Source organism: Haemorhous mexicanus, chromosome 13, assembly GCF_027477595.1.
Source record: "Haemorhous mexicanus isolate bHaeMex1 chromosome 13, bHaeMex1.pri, whole genome shotgun sequence".
Classification (NCBI taxonomy): Eukaryota; Metazoa; Chordata; class Aves; order Passeriformes; family Fringillidae; genus Haemorhous; species Haemorhous mexicanus.
Genome location: NC_082353.1, coordinates 16,553,338 through 16,581,127, shown reverse-complemented (window position 1 = coordinate 16,581,127; position 27,790 = coordinate 16,553,338). Strand labels below are relative to the sequence as shown.

At 41.8% G+C, this 27,790-nt stretch overlaps 1 protein-coding gene across 10 annotated transcripts in view; it reads right to left on the bottom strand.

Annotated features, from left to right (window-relative positions):
• CHD2 (chromodomain helicase DNA binding protein 2) overlaps positions 1-27,790 on the bottom strand; it is an 87,530-nt gene that overhangs the window by 40,998 nt on the left and 18,742 nt on the right. For 7 of the 10 annotated variants that reach the window (XM_059858587.1, XM_059858584.1, XM_059858586.1 and 4 more), the window contains exons 2-7: positions 27,008-27,080; positions 26,225-26,310; positions 22,061-22,121; positions 13,583-16,749; positions 13,114-13,247; positions 14-221 (exon numbers count right to left, since the gene is read on the bottom strand). In XM_059858587.1, the coding sequence (XP_059714570.1) occupies positions 14-221; positions 13,114-13,175 (270 nt within the window). In that variant the 5' untranslated portion in view covers positions 13,176-13,247; positions 13,583-16,749; positions 22,061-22,121; positions 26,225-26,310; positions 27,008-27,080. Of the gene's footprint in view, positions 1-13; positions 222-13,113; positions 13,248-13,578; positions 16,776-22,060; positions 22,122-26,224; positions 26,311-27,007; positions 27,081-27,790 lie in introns of all 10 variants that reach the window. The other 3 variants (XM_059858583.1, XM_059858590.1, XM_059858591.1) reach the window with 3 other exon arrangements.

Here is a 27,790-nt window from a genome sequence, read left to right as displayed (position 1 = left end):
GCAGGGGTAATACCTTTTTAACATCTGCTATCCTTTCCTTCTTAGAGGCTGGTTTTTCTTTGGTTTCAGGAGGGGTCTGCTGGGATTTGGAACCCGTTGATTCACTTTCAGATTCAGACTGACTCTCAGAGGACTCGGAGCTGCTGTTTGACTCGCTGCCCTGCTCACTTTCAGACTGGCTTGCAGAGTCAGAGCCAGAGGCTTCTTCGGATGCTGAGTGACTAATGGTAGAGAAAGAAGAGGTTACATTTAAACTGCACTGACACAGCTGTGAAATACGCAGGGAGCAAACCTTAGACACATCCTGAGCCACAACAACAGGTTTGGAAAAGCCTGAATGCAAGTGTGGACCCTGTGTGTACACCCCACACCAGCATTCTGCAGCAGAGGCAATTCCTTCCCAGGACTGGCAGTGAACACGGGTGAGAGTGCAGCCCCGAAAATCCCTGTCCAGGATCTCCTGGTCATCACCAGAACAAAAGCAGTGGTGGTAGGTGAGGAGAAGCATCAGCAGTACCAGCAGCACAGGTTCTCCTGGGAGGATCTGGGTGTCTTGGAGTGAGGCAGAGTGAGGCACAGTGGGGGCTGCAGCACCCACAGACCATCCTGTTATTTTAAAGATGAGCAGTTGCTCCAGCATGGCTCTCCAGTGCATCCTAGTGTGGCCAGTGGTTCAAAATAAACCTGATATCCACTTTCTGGAAAAGGCCAGTATCAAAACCACTATACCCATAACGCCATGAATGATGTTAAATGTAATGTCTTTTGCAAAAAGAATTAATTCAGCAACAGGGGAGAAGAAAGAAGCTTATATGGGCTTGTGGCTGGTGCAGCTCCTCTTTAAAGGATTACACCTGTGCTGTGCAGACTGCATTTCTCAAGCCAATAATGGGAGAGTAGAACACTAAGTAGGTGTAGTTTTCTCCCCCGTCCCCCCCTTTTTTTTTTTTGTATCTTTATATAAAAATGGGTTAACACCCAGTGCATCCCCTTAAATAAAGGCTCCTCAACAAAACAATGAGAGGCTAAACTATTTTAGGTGGCCAAAATATTCAAATACCTTTGCCCAATCACTCCCAACATATATTTTTTATTTTAAGAGCCAAAAAAGCCAAACTGAAATCTCAGAACACCTTAACACATGTGCTCTGGCAAGACAGCATTCAAACCCCACCGCCACCACAAACAAAAACACAATGATGATGCCACAAACTTTTGGAACAAGGAGCACCGCTTTCCCAGTCAGCTTTCCACTGGTAGCTGGATGTGTTTGTGATATTTAAGGATTCACTTAGGTACAACATTATGAAAGAAGAGTCAGGAAAACTTTGCAGAGGGATTAAACAGATTTTTAATTTTTTTTTCTACTTTCGTACAAAAGTGACAAAGCACGTGAAAGGCTTTGCTCAGATTTCACGATTCAAGGGAGAAATAATACAAAGAAAAAAAAAACAAAACAAAACAACCCAAACAAAACCCAACCCAAAGAAGGCATGTGCACATGTACATTTCCATCCGACTCGGCAGGGGTTACCATGTGGGGATGGCCCGCCCCGCTCCCGGCCGGACAATCCCGGGATCCGCGGCTGAGGGCCGGGAGGCGGGCAGGGGGCAGCACCCGCGCGCCCTCAGGCGCCGCTGCCGCCATTTCGCGACCGCCCCTCCGCCGCCATCTTGCGACCGCGGGGCTGAGCCCGATCCCTGGGATGGATCCCTGGGATGGATCATTAGCACTGCCCCGGGGAAGGGGAACCGTGGGGAGCGCGGCCCTCCGAACCTGAGGGGACACAAAAGGAGCCCCTTCCGCAAGGAGCGGGGGCAGCCATCACCCGTGGCTGCTGTTTCACTGTCCCAGCCTGGGTTTGAGGGAGCTGAGTTATCACATTGTGTCCTACAAGCAGGGCTGGAAATTCAAGTTGAACCACGGCCATGCCAGGCTGTCCAGGCCCTGTCCATGGGTGGAGGTTATCCACAAGAACCAAAGGAACATGTCCCACTACACCCCTTGTTGTGCGGGCTGTAAAACAGTTGCCCCCCCTTGTCCAGCACAGCCCTCCCCTGCCACAGCCATGGCCGGTGGTGGTGCCGCACACATGACCTGCGGTGGGGCCATGGCCATAACCTGTGGGGCCGCACCCATAACCCATGGTGGTGCCACAGCCATAACCCGTGGTGGTGCCACACCGCTCCTGGCAATGGCACTCCAACAGCTCTGGGGATGGATGGTGTCCATGGGCAGGACTCAGCAGGACACCATCCCACTGGGCCTCCACAAAGGAACAGGATCTGGAGGCATCCAAATCTCTGCTGTCACAACATAAGTGACAACATCACGCTCTGCTTGAGGCATGTTGGTGTCCCGTGTCCCACAGGGATGCACGGAAGAGGAAGACAGTTTTTCCTTCAGTCAGATTTCTGAGCAGTAGCTGGATGGAATTTTAACAGCCCAGGCAAGACTGAGGCCAGACAGCTCTGACAGTATTTGTTTAGAGGCAGAACAGTAATTAGTGTCCTCCTCCCACTCTGGAGCTCTTTGTTCCTCAAAGCCCTAAGCTTTATTTCAAGGACACAGGGACAGAGGCTCTCTGCACATCAAGAGCCATAATTCATGTGCTTTATCCATAACATTGTCTGAACACTGTAATTCTTTTTTTCAGGCTGTGAATAGTGTCATCTAAAAAGAGGGAGACTTCTCTGGTGGCATACATATCTGTATGTGCAGATATTTGCCTGCACACCTGCTTCTCCTACTAAGGAAAGAAACACAGATGGTTATGTCCTTTTGAAGGCTGTTGCAAATAATTTTCTTTTTTTTTAATTAAGGAACAACCTGTTATTGAGGCGAAATATGTGTTTATCTTCTTTTCTATGTTGATCAGATAAAAGAAAAAAAAAACTGAAAGGCCTGTTTTAATAAAAGAATCCTTTCTAACTGTCACTGGGATAATCAGGAAGCATTTCTACCTGACAACAGAATATAATGTATTAGCAACATTAGGTGTCAAATCAGGCCTAACACTGTATATACCTAGAGACCTAAGTCCTCTTTTCAGAAGTTATTTTTGGAATTTGTCCTGGTTTAATGCCCCTGAGTTTGCATCCAAACAAGACCTACTTCCAATTAAACTAAAAGTGAGAAACATGTTATAATTAATTGTCACAAAAATCACAATTCAGCCAGACCACCCTCCTCCAAAAACACCCATGAACATGAAAAGAAAGCAACAGATGGACCATTGGTAATTTCTTTGAAGTAAGAAACTCCTAAAAAATTTGAGATTGTAAAGACTCAGCCAAATACATTCCTCTGGTTTCTAAGAAATACTTTAGGCTGTAAGTCTGGTTTAATTAAGACCCTGCTCCTGACTTGAAGGGGAGCAAAACTAAATCATTCCTTACCAAGAAGAACATGATCCTTCCAAGAAATAAGTAGCTGCAAGGCAGCGATAAGACCCTTTACAGTGAGGCATCTGAGTTTAAAAGGCAATTACCACATGCCTGAAGCCTCCAGACTTTGCATTTAATATTTCACATATGACTTCCTTTTATAGGGAATCATCTTTGCAAACAGCAGATCATTTTAGAAGTTCTCAGTAAGAACAAACAGCAGATCTGCTTCCAGAAGGTGTGAGACAGCTGAAAAAATGACCCCAATACGCATTTGTGAAACCAAATGACGGGGGAATGGCTCTAACTGGGACCATTCTGCTCCACTGTTTAAACGGTGGCTTTTGAGGGACAGAACTTGAATTCAGACAGGGGAATAAAGGAGGATTAATAACCCAACACCCTCCCACAAGCCAAGCTCCTCCCAGCTTTAAGAACTGTTGTGAATGTTTTGAATCTAAAGAAGTTTGAATCCCAACAGCAACATTCCACTGGGCTTCGCAAGCTCTGCAGGGATTTGGCACCAGCAAAGCCACCCTGTGAAGGCTGGAGAAGGACCTTGGCAGATTATCCCATGGCTGGATAACATCAGGGGCTGGATGACAGCAGGAACCGTTATATTTAACTCCTGTACATGGCTGGCCACAGCGTTAGGAGTGCTGTGGCTAAGTGACACCCAGGTGCACATCAGCAGCTCACTGACACCAGAATGCCCCGGGCAGGTGGCTGGGACACAGCCCCTCCCCACTCCCATCCCTGCTCCCCCTGCAGCCCATGCTCCCAGCACTGGCTGGACCCCCCGGGCTTCCGAATAACACACCTGGACAGCCCAGAGAAACAGCAGGTCACTGCCAGCTTAAGCCCAGGCAGGCCCAAGCCTTTACAGTAACAGGAACAGTGGAAATAAACTGCACTTGGCAGTGCAGGTGAGTTGCAGAGTGGACAATGCAACAATAGCTTGGACTCAGTGATCTCAGGGGTCTTTTCCAATCTCTTAGATTTTGAGAAGGGGGTGAGCAGCCCAGGGTTGGAGGAGCTGAAGGGTGTCTGGCAGAGCCAACTCTACCTGAGAGGGCCTCCTGGGCCCCCACAGCTCTTCAGCTCAGGCTGTCAGCTGCCACTCCCATCCACCAGCAGAACCAAGCTGAGATTTACTCCAAAGCACAGAGCAGCAAGGCCAGTGCAGGCCACCAACTTAAAACTATTTAAACAGGTCTATCTTCCTAAAGTGACCTGTACAAACTGTGGGACACACAAGCACGGTGACAAACCACAGAAAGGGCAAACACATTGACTGAGATGAGGACTGGCTACTGTTAAACATTTCCTTTGAATATCCGATCTATAAATGTGATGTTCCTATTATGAAGAGAAACTATTTACAAGAGCATGTAGTGACAGGACACAGGGGAATGGCTTCAAACTGAAAGGAAGTAGGTTTAGATTAAATATTAGGAAAAAATTCCTTACTGAGAGCTTGCTGAGGCACTGGAGCAGGTTGCCCAGACAGGTTGTGAATGCCCCATTCCCTGGAAGCATTTGAGACAGGTTGGATGGGGCTCTGAGCAGCCTGATCTAGGGGAAGGTGTTGCTGCCTATGGCAGGGAGGTTGGAATGAGATGATCTTTGAGGTCCCTTCCAACCCAAACCATTCTATGTTTCTATATAAACATATATGAAATAGCTACATATATTGCAAATACAAACAAGCACCATCAGTGTTGTTATGTGCACTCAAGTCACAGGGTAGCTGTAAAAAGGCACTAAACTAAATTTAACCTTTAGGCTAAACAAGCCAGAGAGAGGAACACAAGATGGGTTCTAGTTATAGATCACTAGATAAAGAGAAGATAATACGGGTAGCACAGAGGACTGAGCAAATACCACAGTAATCATAGACAAGGCCATACAGACACGGCACATGGAGCGTGCAGGAGAGCCAAGCAAAGGACAGACTGTGACACTGAACATAAATAAATGCATTCCTAGCTTTTTCAGTTCCCTTGATTTTATTCTGAAAGTCTGCTAAAAAGTGATTGGTGCTTGTTTGTCTCCCAAGGCAAAGATTTTCTGAGTGAGAAGCCTTGAGAAGGGTCATTTGGTGAAAGAGCTTTTCCCAGTTTATTTCCTGCAGGGAAAAGAAGAAATGGGGGAAGGGAAGGAAGAAAAATACTCCTGCTCCTCTATTCTCCATACCTATGCATGGTACTTTTACACATTGATCTTCAAGCAAGAACTTAAACTAGAATATTCTAAACACAACGAGGCTCCTCGTACTGTTTAGGAGTGAGTCTCAAACAACTTTGAATACTCAAAATATGATTTGTCCAAATCTGGGCCAGCTTTAAAGGGGCACAACAAACTGCCACGGTGATAGGGCTGGCCCTTCCAGATTACCAACACGTTCTTCAAAGCAGCATAAAAATATTTCTGTAACTTCATTTTATTATCAGCAACTTTTTTTTTTCCCTTAAACAGGCATGTGAGAAGTTCTCATGGAGAATCCACCTGTGTCTGCAAACTTCCAGGCTATTCCAGGCCACTGCTACTTACCCCAGCACAGGACTCCCAACTGCCAAAGGCAGAGCTAGATATATCCCTCGCTGCTCTGCTGCAGCTCAGCAAAGCAAATTGGGCTATCCTGAATGATACAGACCTCCTAAAAGCTGGTGGGGTTTTTTTCCTCCACTGGGAAGACACTATGTTGTGTTTGCATAAGCAAGCAAAAGAGCAATTCATTCATGATGGGGAGAGCTGGCTCCCTCTGCCCTCTGATCTTTAAGCCAGAGGCTGAAAACGCTTGGGATGTTTAGTGGGGACCGAGGAAAAAAGAAAAAAAAAAAACAGCAGAGGGACAAAAGGAGTCAAAACCTGTCTGGTTGATTAAGGAGCACCATTGATAATCTCCAAGGCAGCATCCTTCCCTTTCCCTGCACAGAAAGGGGAGAACAATTGCAGTTCTCAGGGTTTGAAAGGGCCCATCTATCCCTCCTCGGGAGGCAGCCAAGCATTTCCGGGCTCCACATCCCACATCAGCGGGCGGAGCCCGGCTGGCTCCTGGCAGCTCCCAGCTCCTCCTCAGCCCCAGCCAAGGAGCCCGGGGGTGCACCCCTTCCTCAGACAGCGGGCAGGGCTGTCCCTGTGCCTCCGCCCTTCCCGTTCCAGCCACCGCTGCGCCACGTCCCGCTGGGGACAGCCAGGCTGAGGCTCAGTTGCAGCACAAAGGGGACTCTGTACACTGGTGCATCCCACTGGCAAAGGACATGTGGATGCCCGAGGGGGGCTGGAGTGTGCACACACAATTAGTACTGAAAAAGTGGGTGCTTTTTCTCCCTTAACATTTGTAAACTGCCTTTAAAACCTCTCAGATTAAAGACATGGAGTGTATTTGGAAATTTAGGACCCAAACCCCATTAACAGGAACATGATGGTGCAGAAATTCCTTTATGGTTCCAGGTGACCTGCAGTTCAGAATAAGGGAGCCTGATCTGGCCTGAGGGGGTTATTCCAAGTGACTCTTAAAAGCTGTTTTTAACCAAGAGATGTAAGCCTAAAGTTTTACAGACAGCACATGGCATTCAGATCTCAGCTGGTGACAACTCTGCAGTGAAGTACAGAGATTCCTCCCCATGAGAGAGATGCAAACGACTCCTATAATTAACGTATTAGCAATTCTTTTAAGTCATCTATACCTAACAATAACACTTGCAAGAAGCATAAATAGTTGCAACACGGCTTTTTCCTAAGGAGTCGGGTGTTCAGGAGTCAGTGGATTCTTGACATTGCAACACCCTTGTTCATAGCTGGGGTAAAGGTTGGTGAGCAACGAAGTGTTAAGCATCCCATCCCATCCCGTCTGTGGAGCTTGGCAGACACACTGAACTGAGCCCTGCCAAGATCAAAAGCCATGCCAGCATTTCCAGCACAATACCAGAAAGGAATCTGAGATCACTGTTAAAACTTTTTAATTTTTAACCCTTATCAGTCAAGGTAAGAAAAGCACATGTAGTACAGAGTAGGTTATCTCAGCCCACAGGTAAATATAAAGGAAGGTAAAGATTGAAAATTATAATTTAGCAGCAGTGTAATGTAACAAGCTGTAATGTAAAATGAGCTGCTGCACATTTGGAAAGAATCAGCAACATTTGGCTCTTTATATCCAAAAGATATTCCCTGCTCTAAGAAAATGAGGCTTTAACAGTGTGACAGACTTACAAAAACTTCACTGCAAGTCACTAGGGGTAAACTTTTTCTCTGGGCTTTTTTTCTTTCATTTCAAGTCTCCTCTATAGGATGTGAAAGTGGGCTTTACATACACACCAGCACCTACTGAAAGAGCATCTTCACGTGGCATTTCAGCACATGTCTATTAATAAAAGCACACCAGAAAGATTGATGTAAGACACCATGTCAGTAGAACAGCACATCCTTTGCTGGAAGGCTGCTTCTATCTAATTATGGTAATCCAGGCCTTCCCCTCCCCCAGTGCTGTGCTGTTTGTATTTATTTTCCTTGAAGGAGAGAAGAGATAAAGCAGAACAGAAGCTTTCTCCAGCCATTATCAGCTCCTTCCTGAGCTGGATTTCAGCTAGGGGCAAGGAGAGATTTAGAAGCCTTTTCCATCTCCAGAACTTAGCAGCCTAATTTAACATTGCAATTCCTGCTGGGACCATCGTGTGCAACCTGAAACAAGATGGAGTGGAAACACTCACCTCCAGGTTATGTATTGGGACATGCAATGACAATGTAAGCTGCCAAACCCACCCAAAGCAGGTTTACTTGGGCTGTCTCGAGTTCAAAAGCAGCCAGTCTATGGCATCGGAAGTTACAGATCAGTCCCTAGACTCCTGCTTGCTGTCTCAGGTACTTCACCTGCTGCTCAACACCAGCACTGATAAACCTGAATTAAGAGATGTCCCAGTATAAAAACTCCTCAGAGACAGGTTTGGCAGCTCAGTAACCTGCTAGTGCTAGGAGCAACTTTCTGAGGGGTGAAACACTCGAACAAAGACAGGAATTGGTTTATCCCTATATCGAGTTAGGGAGATTGGCCTTCCTGTCCCTCCTTCCAAGCCCTGTCAAAGCTGCCAGTGGAAGTGTTTGTTTGAAGACAGAAATGTGGTTATGGCAGCCCCAGCGCTGCCCCCGAGGCACAGTCCGGATCCGTGTTCTCGGAAATGCCACCACCGAGCCTCAGCTCAGCTCCAGCACTGGAGGAAGTGGGGGAAGATGCAGATAAGGGCAAATGTTGCCCTCAGAGTGCAGCAGGTGAAACATGAATCCGACAGAAGGGGGAACAGGCTCCTGTCTGCGATCTGAGCCCTTGGCTGGAGGCACTCCTGGAGTTGGGAACATGCCTGCACACACGTGCACCCAGCCATGGCAACGCCCCAGCCCCAGCACAGGCTGTGCCACAGGAACTGGGTTACACAATTACCCAGGTGAGCTCTTTATTCCTACTTTCCAATTTTTATTCAGCAAAAGTCATGCATTTTAGAAAATCTATGCAATTTGATTAATTAGCTTAAGATGTTTAACTTAAAAAAAAAAAAAAGAACAATCCAGAAGACAATGAACTACAGCTAAATGTAGCTTCTTGCAGTTGGTGAGCTCTTTTTATAGCACTGTATATACTGTATCCATCTCTGGCAGCAATCACAAAACAGGGAACAGAGGAGTTGAAAGCCTCAGGATTGTGCATGCGTAATTAGATGAGACACTTCCTTCACGAGGGTAATGTGAAACAGAAGTAACAAAGCAAAACAAGAACAATCTCCTTTGTGCTGCACACAGATTACATCATGATTCATATGAATTCCTTGCACATTATTCCTTTTGTGTCCCGCACTGTTCAGGCATTTTTCCTTTTCAAAAAAGGCTGTGGACAGTTTCACAAAGGGTTAAAGCTTAAAAAGGGACAGAGAAAAAAAGATCCTTGTTGAAGAATGCAGGGGTGCAAATGAAACTGAAAGCACATGCACATGGCCACAACAGCTAAAAAATAATTCGTCACCCGGATAAAAACTTGAAACCCACAGTTTGAAGCATTTTAACAAATGTGTTCAATGATTCTACTCAGCTGAAAGAAAATCAGTTGCAAAATATACACTGAAAGCAAACAGTGAATTTTGGTGATTTAAGGATACTGAAAGCTGTACCTCTCCTCAAAAAAAAAAAAAAAAAAAAAAGGAAAAAAAAAAAAAGACAGATGTTCCGAGAATACTATGGCATTCTACAATTTCTTTTTGAAGTTTAAAAAAAAAAAGAAGAATCCGCAGCAAAAAATAGCCCTGCTTCTTTTCAAGTGACTGCTGAAAATAGCTTTCAGTATTAAAATGAAAACCCCTTAAAATGAAAGCAGAGCGAGCCCACGCCCGGCAGCGGAGCGGAAGCGGGGGGAGGCCGCGGCAGCCGCCCGCTCCCGGCGCGCTGGGCCCATTCCGCTCCCGGGGGCCCGCGCGGCGCGCGCAGCCAATGGCGGCGCGGCCGGCGCAGGGCGGCCTTTGAACCCCGCGGCCGCTTCCCGCGGCGCCCGAGCAGTGCGGCACAAAGAACAGCCATTTTGTGACAGCCCCGGCCGCCGCCGCCAGCCCGAGCCGCCCGCCCCGGCCCCGGAGCTGCCCCAATGACAACAGGCTGCCCCCTGCTCCCGGCGCCACACACCGGGGGCAGTTTGTGCTTAGCGCGATCGTTTCCCTCCTCTCCCCCCCTCGGCCAGATGCTGGTTCGTGTGCACCGACATCTCCATAAAATGGCTGCCACGTCAGGCGAGGGTGTTGTGCTGCGCAAAGCCCTGCGCTGGGAGGTGGCTGCTGAGCAAAAACACGCCATTTCAGACCTCGGAGCTCCAGCTCTGCACAGAAAACGGCCTGGGAACCAACCCACTGCAATCTATTTTTCCCCCGTAAAAAGATGTTTTAATGCTAGAGAAGCCCAGAGCTGGATACAGACACAAGGGCTGGCCCAGCCTTGCAGGGTCTGCAGCTCAAACCATTCCCACGCCGGGTATTTCTGAGGTGGGAGAGCAACTGCAACAGATATAGGCCAAGGGAAAGGAAAACTACGTATCCACGCCTGTTACTTGCTATCCCTGCAAAACTCACTCCTGGGCTTCAGGGGGGCCCCAGCCTGCCTCGGGCCTCTGCACTTCTCATGAGGGCCGACCATGGATGGTGTACCTTCACACTACCTGCCTTTCAGACACGCAGCAGAGAAGATGCTAGAAAATACAGCAGATTGTGTTCAATTACTTATGCAAATCTCAGGCACACAGGTGGGGGTCAGCAGGAACTGCAGCAGACCCAGAGAAACTTTTACCTTGGGCATTAAAGTTGCATAAAATCACTCAGCTCCAAGTTGGATTTACTGTCAAAGCACAAAGGACAGGTGTTGCTGGGCACCTGGAGAGGCAGGACTACAAGCCTCAGCTTACAAACTGTAAAGAGTTAACACCATCTCTCTCTCCAAGAATAAATCATTTGCTTCGGGACAATTCTCAGACATTTTTGTTTATTCCGCAAAGGCCTTTGTATTCCCTAAGAACTGGAAAAGAACAAGTCAATTCCTCAGTTAGGGCACTACAGCGGTGTGCAAGAACTGTATTTTCTTCCACTAACACCCTTCTGCAGCCCAGGTGAATGGCACTGGCCATATCCACCTCCTCCACCATCCAGAGTTCCCACCAGGACTGTGCAGCTTCCATGTTGAGGTACCTCCATGGATACCAAGCTGGTCTCAGCAGCATATGAAGTGCAGACACCGGTGCATTTCGGGGTTACAATACAGCAAAGTGGTGGCTTTACTTCCTAGAAATCATTTCCCCTACTTCAGGTCAACCTCAGGAAGTAAAGCCCATTTTATGACATTGAGCTGACTCACACCTCACAAATAAGCTCAACAGGGTTCACTCGCAAATATCCTGTGCTCAATTGTTCCCACACTTCAGGTGTGCTGGTGTCACACACAGCAGGTTAATTTAGAGAAAAAAAAGATGCGAAGGGGGAGAAGGGTAACCTCACACAACAGGTGTTAAATGTAAATGGATCAATTATGATAAATAACCTTTAAATGAAAACCCCAAAAGCACACGACTCGCTCTGCAAATCTCAGGTCCCAAAGGACAAAACCCCCTGTGGGACTCCTGCTACATGCCTCAGATTTTAGCTCCTATTCCTTTCCAACACTGGTAAAATATTTTCAGTTTCCTCAACAAATTATGTCTATTGCTGCTCTTGCTGATAATCTCCACTTCAAAAAAGCATAAAAATTTATATAATCTGAAAAATAATTTTTATAAATGGTGATTTTTACATAATATTTCATGTGCAGCATTTACAGTAAAGAAAGCACAGTATGAAAATCTGATGTGTTCTTAAACTGCATTATTAGAAAAGCTCTAAGTGCTTCAACAATCCCTGAGGCTAATTTAGTTATTAATAATTTCAAATTAAACAATCTTACCCACACTTATTTTAGAATTTAAAATTTGACTGCATTTTTAATACACCCAGAACACCATCCAGGTTTATACTAGAAGGTTACAATAATTTGATAATATATATATTGCCACACTATTTCAAGTTCGTGTGCTTAAGGAAGGTTAAATACTGGACATCAAGAATACTATTCAAACACCTGAACATCACATAGAGCACATGTGATACAACAGACAGTTCAGAGTTCTTTTTTATTAATGTCGGTTAAAAATGCAAGAAGACAACACCAGAGAAAAAGAAACAAGCCAAGATTCAACTGAAATTAACAAAATGCAAAACTCAGTAATATTTACAAACCAAAACCCAAAAATGCATATAGTTTAATTTCCAATTTTTGGAAGAGCCGACCTTTTAAATACAAAATGAGCGATTTGATAATTGTACTTCTGCATTCCAAGCAAACAAACATTGTCAGTATTTCATACTTTTCCCACATCAAGGTTAAGTTTCTAAAAATCTGTAAAGAATCTCATTGCTTGACAAAAATAAATAAAAATATCCTGAGTAAAAATATGTTAAACAAAACAAGCAAATCATTTGGTGCCTCTTGTTAACAGTCCCAGTGTATATTTTAGAATACAAAATGCCATCACCAGCAGGACAAAGTCTGGTTAAATTGTATAAAAATATTCTAAAATACCTCCACAGAATCAAAGTTCTACAAGCTCAAATAAAATTTGAAGTAAGAGGTATCCGACAAACAGGCACTTTCCAGTTTATATTTTAAAATAAGCTTTTTTTCATTCATGTAACTTTTTCTTGTGCCTATTTACTATAATTTACTACTACACCAGGCTTCTGTATGGCCCTCAGTTAAAGTTTAGACTTCTGAGATTCTTCAAAGAAAAATTTGCCTTGTATGTAAAATGGTGCAATGCAGCAATGGCTAAACCGACAAGGTCATTTTTCACAGCACAAAAAACCTAAAAACCGAAATTCAAAAGCTGGAAAAACATCACATAGGGGCAAGGGCTGCCCTGAATAAAGGTACAGTACCTTTTGCCTAGGACATGGGCCCTTAAGTCACAACACAAGTTTCAGAAATTGCTACCAAAAAAAATTAGGGTGTGGCATGCTAACAATCTCAAGGTCATTCCTTAAAAAGGAAGCAAAATCAGTAAAATGTTTTCTATTAAGCACTGACAGTAACCCAAGGCTGTCAAAGTAAACAGGGTATTCACAGGTTTTACAAAAAAAAAAAAAAAAAAAAAAGAAAGTTGATAGGTCATACCTCGATGCATTGCTGTGGACTGAACCCTCCTCTCCTTGGCTTTTGTCCTTATTTCTCATCATCTTTTTATTCTTAAATATTAAAAGGGGGTCAGGGGTGTCTGTTTGCTTTGAAGTCCTGTGCCCAGGTATTTACTGTCAAAAGTTGAAAGAAAGGTAAGGTCCCAGTTCGTTTCACTGGCTTTCATTATCAGGAACAAAGTCCTGACGCTGCAATGATATTGTTATAACAATACACAGCACTGATCAACACGGCAAACCGGAGATTTAAAACAAATAATCATTTTTACAAGAAAAATCCGAGAATAAACACAGGAGAGGAGCATCCTGCAAACTTTCCCAAAGTAACACTGGATGCAAATAATCTCTGTATCTTATTGCGTCATCTCAATACAGCACAAATCGGTCGAAAATCAAAGTACTCAAAACAGCAGAAATCTAAAAATTATTATTATTAATTGCTCACCTACCTGATCCATGCACCGCCGCCAGGACCAAGTCGATATTAGTTTCGGGTAGTGGAAAAACATCAGATCCAAAATATTTGTAATTATACGGATAAAATACAAATTTCAGAAAATGAAAAAAAAATATATATTCTAATCCCAAAAATATGCTGCCGATAAAGCAAAAGAAGCGGTAATTAGTACAAAAATGTCCGGGGGAAAAAGCTCATTAGGAGAGCGCACAAAAATGGAGGTACGCCATGGCTTCTAAGCTGGAAAAACAACGACCTGGGCTCTCTCCACGGCTTCTTCTTTCCAGCAAGGCACGAAAAGGGAGCCCTCAAAAGCTGCTTTTCTGCCCGAAAAAGGTCCGCTCGGCCCCCGATTAGTGCCTAGGAGAGGCAAGGGGCTGTGGGGGCCCCCTGAGGCTGCCTGAAAGTTAGGGAAAGTTGCGTAAAGTGTTGGGGAAGGCACGGAGCTGAGCGCGCTCTCTCTAAGGCACAGCCGCCATCTAGAGCTCCTTCCCAGCTCTGAGCTCTGCCTTTGATTGACACTCTCTACATTTACCCCACAACTCAGGTGATGTACCATAGACCCACCCCTTCATTTCTACCAAAAAAAGAGAGAGCCTCCACCTAAAGGGTGCCTGCTACCCCACAGCCCTGGCTCCTTCCAACTACCCCAGCTCAAGGGGCACCTTAACCCCATGTGGCTCAGGCACCCTTTGGAAGCCAGAAAGAAATGGAATTTGTGCCTTTTGTTTTAAAGATTTGTTAAATATTTCAGTGCCTGGGCTAAAATTACTTCCTCCCTGGACAGGAAGTGGTGCTGTTACAAGCCATTTTGAAGGCATGGCAGTGGAGCTCACAGCCATGCAGACAGCAGCAGCCCACCCTGGGGGTCACCCCACCCAAGGGGCAGCTTCCCCCCAGTTTGGTGGCAGAATCCCCAGACAAGAGCTCTTCCCTCTGCCCCCCAGTGCTGGCACTGGCAGGGGGGGACAGGAGCATCACCCGCTCCCAAGCCAACTGCACAGAGCTGCCCTCCAGCTCCACAGCGCCTCCCTAGTGGTTCCCCCAACAACTCAAATCCAGCAGCCACACCACTTCCATCAGCTACGCCGAGGCACTGCGGTCAAGCCAGTCCAACACCATCAAACTGCTCATTTCTAATGCACTTTCTTAACCCATTCATGGTCATTAACAAGATTTTACCACAACAAATTAATTTTAAAGCTGCACAATAGCCAAGCTGCAGAATTGCAAATCAATCAATGGACATCTCCAACACGACATATCCTGGAATTGAGAGGATATATCACCAAGGAAATGGAGGTGACCCCAGTATTCCCTGACCACTTGATTCTGACTACCAGTTGTCTTCCACGACCAAAACCAACCCCTTAAAGCACAAGAACATCTGGCATATTCATAAGCATCACAACAAGACAGAGCCACCAGTCACTGGAGGACCACTGGAGGACAAAGGGGCAATGGGCTAGTTTGGAGTTCTATGGGAACATCCATGCCACAGCATCCCAACAGCCCAGAACCATTGGCTTCAACCAGTAGAACCAACACCATCCCCTTTCATTCCTCCACAGACCTGCCATTTATCTCCTACAACCATCCATCCTCTTTCCACAAGGGGCTTCATTAGGAACTCTCCAATGCCACAAGCCATTAAAAAAACCTCCACTTTGCCAATTATTCACAGAAGACTCCTTGCACCTCAACTGCAAGAATTAAAAAAACACAATGCAAGACCATTCCAAGCATTTTCTGGTAACACTAAGAAAATCTACTCATTTGAATGAGAAACCCTTCAGGTTGGTCCCAGAATCACTCCACCATAAAAACACATGGCAAAACCAAACTGGGGCAAGTGTGTACCACCAAAATGGCAGGATGGAACAGGCATGAGCAACTCATCATGGCAAAAATGGGTATTTCCAAAAAAAGTCTGAGCAAGGCAAATGGTTAAACACAGACAATGAACAGGATTTTGTTTGGGTTTTCAAATATAATTTCAAGGTTCTCTCAGCACCAGGTTTACCATCTTGACCCTCCAGCACAAAACAAAGACAACTTTGAGTTTCAAGTGAAACATACAGAAAACAAATGCCTACAGTTAAATTATTAGATCCACTAGAAACCTGTAAGGAAATCATGACTTCGAATATTAGAGCCATTTTAGAATTCATTTGCAAAGATTAATATGTATGTCATCTGTAGCCATATCAAAAACAACTCATTTTTTTCTCAAACACATGGCACAGTATTGTGACACTAAGGCTACATGCAAGAGCAGTGAAGCAGATTGGACACTTGCACAGAACAATTTTAAGACCAAAGAGACTGTTCAGGAAGTCTGTAGTCCAGGAAATCTGTTGAAAAGTTTCTGTACCCACACACAACCCAAGAACATACCTAAAAAAGTTACACAAAACATTCAAGTACTCCTTTATTGTCGTATTTTCTCAGCCTTCAATTGGTATCAATTCCATCTTAAAATAACTTCACAAAGTTCAGCAGCAGTGCCCTGACAATAGGCCAAGTACTGAAAACCCCTCATATTAAGCACCTGAATGAACAAGCCAGTGAATAAAAATTCATTGGAAGTCATGGCAAAGTGAACATAATTTGCAAATGAAAACCACATTTGATACCAAGTATAGCACAAAATTTTACCTTGCCTCCAATACTTAGCTAAAGTATTTCTCAGTTTAATAGCAACCAAAAATGTAACCCGCTTCAATATCAACTCAATAAAAGATATTCAGCCAGAAAGGACAAACACAAAGTGTGAAATAAACCAAAACCTTTTATTTAAAGTCACTTTATAAATTACATTTTCTCAAAAGCAGTAGCAACAGATCTTTTACCAAATTAATTTGCCTGTCATGCAAAAACAACCCAAAAGGAAAATTTTGCCACCCAGTTCTCAAACAGATCCATCATTGGATAGTCACTGATTAATTCAAATGCAAAGTCCATTTTGATAGGATGATCACAACCCAGATCTTCTCTGGTTTTATAACATCAGAGTCCACGTTTTAACATCCTTTTCTTGGACAGACATCCCAGCACTCATGCATTAGTCCATTTCCTCAACCTCTCACTCCCCAGTGGAACTGCCATCTTGGTGTCTCATTCGTAGACTCCTTTTGACACTCTTCATCTGACTGGATTCTTTATGAAAAATTAGAAGAAAAATGCTGTTGGAATACACATCATTGCTTTAAACTAAGACATTCAACTACTGTACCTTGAAAATAATTTAAACATGTAACTGATGCTTCATTCCATGTTACACAGTCCACAATATCTACTTTTATCAGAAACAATGTCAAATAATCAATTCAAGAATTAAAAAAAGAAAATTTAACCAAAACTATTAAAAAATGGGAGAAAATATTAGCAGTCAAAGAACCCTTTCAGGATCCATGAATTCCATTTGAAATTTTTAAACCACTAGAGAAATCTGTGGTGGGAAATCAAAGAAATTTGCTCTTGCAACCATTTTCATTGCACTGGCCCATCCCCTGAAACTGACATTGCTTAGCAGAACACCAAGGTTCTTATAACAAACCAAAATTTGAAAGTACTGTTCAAGCTCCTTTCTTCAAAGATCCATCAAAACCAATGAAAACTGGTTTCTTATAGACAGATGGTGACTGGACACAAGACATTCCACCATCTTAACCCAGTTCTCCAGCTCAGGAAAGATGTACAGTGCAACAGCAAACACAATTACAAGCAAATGGAAAGACTGGTTTAGTTACTGGTGGGAAAGGACACACCAGAAATGAGACAAAAATGCTCACAAGTCACACTAGCTACCTTTAGCAAGGCTCCTGAGCCATATTCCAACTGCACTCATCATGGAACTGCAACCAATCCCACAGGTGAGCAACAAATCAAACTGAACAGCATCCACATGGGTAAATACAAACCCAATGTTCCCATCTTCCTATCTTCTTCCAAAAATTTTAAGTTCAATTTACTTCAAGTAAAACCTTACTCCTCCTCACATGCAAAATGTAGGTACAGGAAGTTACTAAGTGTTAAGAACATCATTTTGAAACCAATGCTGACTGTAGGCTGACATGCAAAAAGGGTTTGAAAATGTCTTCATGATTTTGAGTATCTGTACTCCAGCATCAATTTATTTTTTTGAATATGTATAGGTTTAACCTCATTTTAGTCTGAAAGCCAACTTCACCACCACTCTGCTCCCTGATAATCCTGGGCAGATTCTGACAAGGGATGCAGAAATTACCCATAGCCCAGCAAAAACCAGTGGGGCCATCTAGTGGTCTCTGCCTCAGCATCCCAACTTCCCCAGTCTCATCTCAAAATAACCAGTTACAGCAAAGCAAAGAGCTCTGGAAGCAGTGCAACAAGCCCCAGTCTGACTTTCACAAGTACCCATGTGTCCTGTTTTATGCTGTTCTATAGACTTCCTTGTTTTAAATACAATGGGAAAGTCATGCACACGGAAGAGGAATATGGCATCTGGTAATTCCACTTTGCACTGAGAAATATGCATAGCTGCAAGAGCACTCAACTCCAGGACACTCATGCTTTCAGAAACAGAACTTCCAAGTTTAAAGAAATGCTGTTTCAAACATTCAACTCATCCTCAGTTAAGACAATGTATTAAGTAAAGGTGTTTCTCTCTCACACTAAGCTGGTTTTGGGGTTGCTTTGGATTTGGTTTGGTTTTTTTCAGTTCTCACCAAATTAATTTCAAATCTATTTAGGAATTTGAAGATTAATTAAAATTTTGAATGTTTTTTCATGGTAATGCCTTGACTGAAGTATCAAAACACGAAAAACCCCCCCACAAAGTTGTCCATTATTGACACAATCAAACACTCTGAAGTACTAACATACGTACAGAGGATAGCCCACAAATAAGATCATTAAAATTATTTTAAGCTATTTTTAATAAGCTTAAAATATAGAAATCCAATTACTGACATCAACTTTCCCCACCTCTAAAAAAGGCAATTTAGTTAGGTATTAGTCACCTTTTAAAAGGCTCTTTCCAGTTGGGTTAGCCCTCTGCCTCAGACACCCACAGGACCTGCCAAAAGCAAATTCAGGGCAAATTTCCCTGCTCGGTTCACCTACGTTGGGCTGGACCAAGAACTTCACAAGTAACCCCATGACCTTCATCTTAAATGCTTCTCTAAGTCTTGTAAAATAATTAGCAGTAAACAGAACCGATGAGGTATTATAATTAAGAACACATTCATGTTCTCCAAGCTATTATACATCAAAAAGTTGCCACAGGAATGGCCAAAATATTAATAGCAGCCTCTACACTTGTGAAATTTACATTTGCTTTAAAAGACTTCACAGGATTTGCTTACTTATGAATTAAGGCATATTTTACTAAGAAATTTCAACAATGTTACAAAAATACACTCCTCCATGAAGACATATGAAGTGATCCTACACTTGAGGTAGGTACTGAAAAACCCATTTTTTTATCTAGATGACACGAGTCTACCATTCCTTCTGTAAAATGAATTAGGCACTGCCCATTTTTCAAGCTTCTGTTCTCTACTATTTACTGGTTTGGTTTCCAAACACTGTTATTTTGGTCATGATAAATTTGGGACCTGTGTAGTCCTGTAATCCTGACAAAGTTTCCTTCAAACCACCGGTAACATGTTGGCACTCCATGCCATCCATTCCCAACATGCCTAAAGGTTCAATGCAACAATTACTAAACATCTGAGTTTACAAAGTTTTCCTCTTCAGCTTTTTTTGCAATTATTTGTTGCTGTATTGAAAGATCACAGCAACGACCGACATTCCTTATGGCCAAACCCACAGCTTCAGCCATTTGAGGTCCACTGTGACCCTGCATTCCTTAAAGGGTGAGACTGAAGCCCAACACGTACAATTCCCATGCATTAGACACCAATACATTTACAAACTATTCCAGAATGAAATCTGAGGTTTAAACTCTTAACCGAGGTGACCTACTTGGGAAAGGGAATTCACTCCAACAAAGGGAGCTGAATGGACAAAATGAGGTTCTGAGCAAACCAAACCTCAAGTTCTACACTTCAAAATTCATTAAAGCAAGAGTTTACTCTCAACAACACCCCTGGTAACCTTTACACTGGAGGAAAGGAGTGTCCTCTATTGGCAGCTAAGTCCATTATTTTATTCTGTAGCATCTTTAGCAGGAACTAAGTGCTCTGGACAGCCCTAAATCTGCTTTTACCACCATCAGATGTTCCTTAAGCAGAGCAGTAAAAGCACAACTCATGTAGGTTTGGGTACTTTTAGGTAAGAAAGGCTATTTGCCAGGTTTGTTCAGATTTCAAGGTTAATTCCAGGTAAGACATGGCTTTATTCACAAAAGCACTCTTTTGTGAGTATTATTTTTAAATAATAAATTTTACTGCATTAAGCAAAGTATGCCAACTTTAACAAAGCCCCCAGTGTTTTTGAGTATTTTCTCATCTCTCTTAAAAAAGAGAGTTAAAAATAAAAATCAGTGCTTCAACTAAACACCATGTTAACCAGAGAATGCAACACCAGATCGTTCACATTGCAATACTTTCACTACTGCTTTTAGAAACAACTTCTTTTGTAGACAACTATTTCAACAAAGTCATTTAAGGGTTTCACATTCACCTTTTCCTTTAGGTAAGGATGTAAACCAGGAAAGGATGGAATAATTACTCAGTGTGTAACTGAAAAACCGAAGTTCTACTCAAAGAGCCAGATCTGACAATAGCTAATTTACAACCCAATGATAAAAACAAAAAAGGAACATAGCAATCACACAAAGATCAATATTAAAGTGGAACATGAGTCACATGTTTAGAGACTCTAGCAGGTGACTGGGGCTAGGAAGGCATCAGTGGATAGCATTGGAAGAGTTTTTGAGGAACAGCTGGAGAAGAAACATATCAAGAAATATACTGCTCAACAGACACCTGCAGTGGAAAAAACAGCTTAAGACTTCTGAAAGAACAAAGTAATAAAACTTACAGACAACAGTAGCAGAAAAAATTAAATACTTATCAAAACTAAATTTGCGTACACACATTAAAAACTTAATTCCTCGAAGTCCATGACCTCTTTTGCTACATCTTTTTCTACTTCTGGACTGAAAACTCAATTGATTAAACTGGTCCAAAATGAAATGGACCCAGAAGCAGCAGGAGGCCAGACTAAGACAGCCTGGCAAAGTCTGTACCTTCTCCCACAAATTCCTTTTCCTTTTCAGAAGGGCTCTATGTTAGGCTGCACACCATGGAGTGGAAGAGAAGCACAGGACTTTGGAGTACAAAATCAGCTTCTTTCTCAGCACCTGAGGCAGTGCAGAAAGCAGTGGCTGTTGGAGGGCTCTCTGTTAACAAACACAGCCATGGGACAGCTAAAATTCACTGTCATCTAGCCACTAAAATGAGTGGATTTGCATCTTGGAACATTTTCCTAAGCTGTCTGAAGCATAAGGAAGGCCTTGCTCAATCAGGTAGCATGTCAGACTAGAAGAAGCTGTCTCTTAAAGAAAAGCATATATTCCAGAGCACAGTGCTACAGGAATAGAGCTTCACATAAAAAAAAGTTAGCCCATGTACACAAAATGCAAAGGATGCCCTAATTAAATATGCAGAATCAAGGAATCTGATTTTGAAGCAGTGAGAAAGACAAAAGGACTTGGGTCTTTCCACAAGCAACTCCCAAGAAAGTCACAAAACGTGCCAGAGACAACAAAAGGTCAAGACCAAATCCCTTTAAGGAAATGGGAAAAAATTCTGTCCCTATATTCATCCAGTAAAGAACTGAATTAATTTACCTACTCAAGCCTGCCAATTTTGTTTTGACTAAATGAGGAATGATTTCAAGTCTATCAGCTAGCAGTTTAATTTAAAAAAAATACAGGAAACTGTACTGGCATTTATCATTTTGTGCAAAGCCAAAGCTTTATGAATGAAGAACAGAAACAGAACAATTGTAGAACAGGAGACAGTTACTGTCTGCTCAAAGGCTCCCACTGATCCTGACAGAAGCATAAGAACAACACAAGATGCTTGTACAGCAAGTTCTTCCTGCTATACTTTCCACACCATTTGTTATCCAAATTGTGTGTAGTACCTCTCTAGAGACAGACATCTGCATACCAAAAACCCTTCTGAACAAGCACAACTATGATATAAAAGTTCTCAGTGAAATCTGGAGTCCAATCACGGAAGCCCCCAGAACTACAATCAGATCTGAAAGCTGTTCTGCAGCCAGGCAGGGAGAGAGCACTATCCAAGTACTGCTCATTTCCCCAGAGCCCAGCAGGAATGATCCAGGGTCCTTTTAAGCTTTTCTGAAACACACATGCACACATGGCAACACACTAATGACCTTCAGAATGTATTCAGCCAAAGCCTTCAGCCACTTAAACATTATAGCCATGTGTGGTTGCTGAGGTTTTTTTAAAGCTAAAAAGTAAATGTTATTAGGAATAACAACTTACCAGTGCTTCAACCAAGAGCAGCTATTTTGCTTACAGTGAGTAAATCAATTCCTCAACACATCTGTAGGGAAAATAGGATATTAAAACACTTGAATTAAAATAAATTAAAAAATAAAAGAGATCTAGACCTTAATGTCTACAAGACGAAGCATTAGCTTTTATTACAAAAGCCCTCATAAAAAAAACAAACAAAAAAACCCCCCACAAACACAAAAAACCCAACCATTCCCAGCTCACAGCATGTGCTACAGAAGTTATTTTTATAAAAAAAATTTAAGTATCACTAAGGACCCTGTTATTAAAGAACCTGGAAACAACCCAAGAAATTCAGACCCAGTCCACAAATTCATTGAGGAAAAACAACACAAAATATATTCATTAAAGTTTTTCAAAAAGCAAGTGGAAGTATGCTTAAGCAAACTGACTTGCCCTTCACAACAGAAAATAAAATGCTCTTTTTATTGAGAGGAGGTATCTGCTAGATGCAGGGCAATTACGTAACATTTATGTGGAACAAATTATCTATGCTATCTCAAAGTTACTCATGTATGGGCAAGGTCCAGATGTGGAAATCTGACCCTGAAAAGGCCTACTGGCAATCTGCATCAATAAATTCTTAATCTGTTCCTAATAGTTACCTTAAGCAAAGGTAGAAAGACCTAAAACTCTAAAACAACTCATGAACCCCCTTTTCATGGTAAATTTCAACAACATGAAAGAAGGCATTCAAATTTATCCTCCTGACACATACAACAAACCACTTCTCTTGTCATCTCTCAGAATCTACTTATATTGAAATATAGCCTCAAATACATAAAAATTAATGAACCTATCCAGTGACAGCGTACTGTGCAATCCTCTAAATTCTTCTCTTCCATTTGACAGCTACTCAGAGGTGTAGAAAGAAATATGGGATGAGCAGGATGTTAATTTCTTTGTTGATGTAATTTACTTGAAACTCTTAATATGGAAAAAGTCTTTAAAAAGGGAAACAACAAAAAAAAAATAGCAGTAGGCAGGCAGAAACATGTAGAATATCCTAATGCATGTGAAATTTAGAGTTTTAAAAATGTATTAATGATATTTTTAAATGTATTTGAATGCGCACAAGCAGCTGCTACTAAATGGAAGCACAGAACTTCTGTGACGTGCCCATCCACCATTTTAGAAGAAACAGAACATGGCTGCTGGACCCTGATCAGCCATGATGCGTCCACCAGTCATCCAAGGCATGAAAAATGAACCACGGAAACAAGTGTTACTTTGAATCATTTCACTCAAAAAAGGCCACTTAAAAACTACAATCTATATGAGGGCAGGTAAATTTAATTACTGTAAGACTCTCAGTTTACAGCTCTCATCCATTTTTAATAATTCACAGCACAGCTACACATCCATCATTGCTTCCAAGTCGGCTCTTGTTTGTTTAGTTCTATGTCAGGCACACAGCTATGGTAGTTTGACAGAAACTTTAATGAGGGTAATAGTTAATATGGCTGTCACCAAAAAGCACCTTCTTCTAATGACAGTGTTATGAAGACTCCACTGCAGTTTTGTTCTTCTGAACTCAGCACGCTTGTGCAAAATGAATCTTTGGTGTGTCAGAATGACATCATGTAGTACTAGTGACACTTCTCTTCTTGGAAGTGAGTTGATAAACCAAGCAATGAGTTTTGTAAAAACAGCAGAAGGATGTTGATAATATATTACATTTCATTCACAATAGCTATTTTTTCACTATTACAGAATAAATCCACTTATTTTGAGTCTTTAATTTTTACATCCGAAACACATTCACTCTTCAACTACAGAATAAATCACCAAAGCTACTGGTTTATGCCACAAGCCAGAAAGCAGAGCTTGGAAATACGAAGTCTTGGCTCAAAGATATTAACTTTTCATGTTAACAGCTGTATTTCCTGTATCTAATGTCAAAATCTTTTAATCAGACTACCTGCTGTAATTGTTGTAGCCTGAGTAATTTAAAAAATCCATCCCCTATTTAAAAATAAACATGAATTTACTTTTTTTATGTTATCTAATAGCTGTGGCTTATTCTTGTTTTAAAATTACAGACACTCGAACACAGTACAGCCTACCCCACAAAACATGCCTGGCATCATAGGTCCGTGGCTCCTTTCCCTAAAGACTGGCACTAACCATCACACACTGCATCTCCTTTTTTAGTAAGAGGCAAGGTCAGACACCCAAAAGCTATGACCTTGTATCATTTTCTCTTGTATTATTTAATTAACAAAGTATTTTGACAAAGAGTATGTGTATCACCACACCAATGCTCTTCCATGAACACTGTCAACGCTACCAGAATCTATTCTATGAGAATATTCAACAGGGGCTTGTATCCCCACAGAGGAACACCTTCCTCTACTGAGAAGGTTTGGACTCAACCTGAGAGATTCTCCTTGACCCCCACCAATCCTCACGAGCATGCTGTAGCATAGCCATGAACTTGGAACTTCCCTCAAGTCCCAGTAGTGTGCATCTAACCCAATGAGGTCTACTTAACCTAGAGGTGAAGCCACCTGAGCTGAAAACAAGCTGCTGCAAGAAAAGGCAGCTCTGAAAAGCTCACAAAAGGGACAGTTAAAGCTGCTTTTATTGTAATGTCTATTCAGCACTACCAGCATTAGGACAATACTGGAAAGATGCAAGACCGTTAAGATCAAAGTGCTGAATTTCATCGTTATCACAAAACACTCAGGTCAGGCAAGATCTGTTCTTGAGCACTGTGATTTTCTAAATTTTACTTTTCTACTTTTTTTTTTAAGAGCAGGTCAGTTAGAAATTGCAGATTCAGACATTTCAGAATTTAAAATCATGAATATAAGTCAAGTCTGCCAGGTTCAATCCCATCAGCGTTATCAGACTTTCGTGTCTGACCCAGCCTGGTCCTGCCTTTATCGTAACAGACTGTGAAGTATCTGTAATTTTTGACTCTCTAAACTGAAAACTTATGTGGGATTTTAGATATGCCTGGTTGTTCTTAAGGTATGAGATAACTCCTAACACAAACTTCTAGTTCTCACACTTCCCATCAGACAGCCACACGATGAAGTTGCAGGAACATTCTGACATATCACCTTGCTCGTTAGCTGTGTTTGCTGCAGGACATCCATGACGGTGGCACATGTCCAATATCTATAAATATAATTTGAACTCTACCTTGAACATCAGCAGTGACTCACTGCAGATAAAGGTTTATTACAACCTGAAGAGACATTTTTGTAAAGCGTATGGAAAATTGTGTACAATCTCTTTTCTGTGAACAGACTGAAGGCTTCACCCAAGACAAAAAAAAAAAAAAAAAACAAAAACAAAAACCAGCTGCACTCAGATGGGGGCTCACAATTGTATTTTTTGGTTATCATGATGAATTACGTAACTTGAAAAAGCAAATCATCAAACGTATTTTTGGGACTCCTGATACACGTGTCCTCATGAAGACACCTTACGCTTTGAGGTCCTAAGTACGCACAGAAGTACACGAGCACGGGAAGCTGTGAAAAGGAACCAGTTAAGACAGGCAAACAAGATACCCCACTTTTAATTACAGAGTGGTGAAAGCCTGACTCAAAGGTTACTCTGATCCTAAATGCAAAATCTGAAGTGTAAAAACAATAAATAAACATCAAAAAGATGCTTTGTTTACAATGCAAGGAGAGCAAGATACCTTGTAACAACTGGGTACCACTTCAGGCTTTTAGAATAAAATTTACACCAAAACCAGAATTTTAAAGTTTATTGTACAAGCAATTTCTTGAAAAGGAAAAGCTTATGAGCGTCCCTTGCTAATAAACCAATACCTTGAACTAAGGAAAAGCATTCCTGAAGTTTGATCAGACAATATCCTTAGGAGATGACAATCCTTTGGCTTCACCACATGTCAACATGGTCACAGCAGATTGTTAAAAAGTTGTACTTGTGAGTGAAATAAAATCTTCAAAGATGCAGGAGACTTTAACGTTGCTGTAGTACGTACATACTAGCAATTTCCAAATGCACCAAGCTCACAAGAAAATAAATTCAACAAGGTAAAACACTGAAACTTAAATGTTTAATGTTTATTTTGAAAAAAACACATTCCAGGATGATTAAAAAACAAAAAGCACAAAGCAAAAAAAGCCCCACAACAGTGTAACATACCTGGCACGCACAGTACAGAATTTTGCTCAAGGTCTGTTGCCCAACCAGTCATCTGAATCTTTGAAGAACAATATCCAGTAATAGCCCTTAAAGATAAAAAACAACAAAACCAGGTTTGTCTAAAATCAAGGTACGCACAAGCTCTTTAAATAAGTCCTAACATTCCTGACTGACAAACTTTCTGAAAACACGTGAAGAAAATGTCTTTGAATAAACGAAAGTTTTACCAACGGTACAAAACCAATATTCTATCATCGTTAAGCATCAGTCCCCCAAAATACGTAACAGGCCCCCAAAAATCTCCTTCTCTATAAATTTTCTTGGGTTACTACCTTCAAATACAAATTCTACCATTTCCCCAAACATTACTGCTACAAACTCATTAGGTAAAAAACCTAAAACATTTCCCAAGTTTAATGCAGGTTTTTACTGGTGAAACGGGACATACAGAACTTCAGTTAATATGCAAATACTGTCCTTTTCCACCAAATACAATACACAGTACCCATATAATAAAAATAAACAGTACACTTATTAAATAGCCTTCGTAAACTGAAATTTATACCCAAGCAGCACATAAACGTGACATTATATGAAGACAATCTACCTGTAACTGCAAAGAAAAGCTTTTTACAAGTCCAGACAAATTACAAAATGTGTCCCCTCCATATAAAAATGAGTTCTTTTTTTCTTCACATCAGCACAGTAGCAAAAAGGCAATTTCCAGTTTCAAAAAAATAACAAGGAAATTAATATAATAACACAAGGTACAACCATTCTTACCTAAGGAAAAAAGGCATGAACGAATCCTCTGGAAGCTAGTCAGGAAATAAAGGTTCTGTTCACGAAATCCTACCTGAAAAAACAAAAGTATGGAAATTTTCAGTATTTCGCTTTAGAAAAGCAGCATTAGTCATATGTCTGAAATCTATCAATCTTTAGATAATTATTAAGTTGAGAAAAACTTATGATCACAGTAACTGTCTTTTGAACTGAACTCTAAAAATAAAAGTATGAGTGGCTGTACATTCCTGGCTGAAGAAAAACCCACTGGAGATGAGTGACTGACATACAACATGCATGATATGTGTTTTTCATGAATAACTGCAGTCAACTCTTCTGTCTCCCATTACTTTAATTTTGATAGACTTAAAACTAAAATTCAAATTTCAGATTATTTTTTACTGAGTACTTTATCACACAATATCCCTCAGCCCTTCTACTTTTTCTTTTTCCACATTAAAGTCTTTAGCAGTAGACTATACAAAATTAAATAAAACCTTTGCTGATAGCAAGGTTATTTTAAAATGGCTTCTGTCATCAGCTTCTCTGAATTTTAAGTCCTAAGTTATTTCATCTCCCCAAAAAACCAATCTTTTTTGTCCTTTAGAATACAGTTTTAAAGCCTTCAGCTTCTTTAACCTTTAATCAGATCTCAAGCTATGTTCTTTTAACACAAGGAACACCATATTTGCACAACCTCTAGCCAACTTTTCTTGCCTTTTGTGAAAAGCCGTAACATTTTATTTTGCAGCAATTATATTTATCACCAGCATTACTTCATAC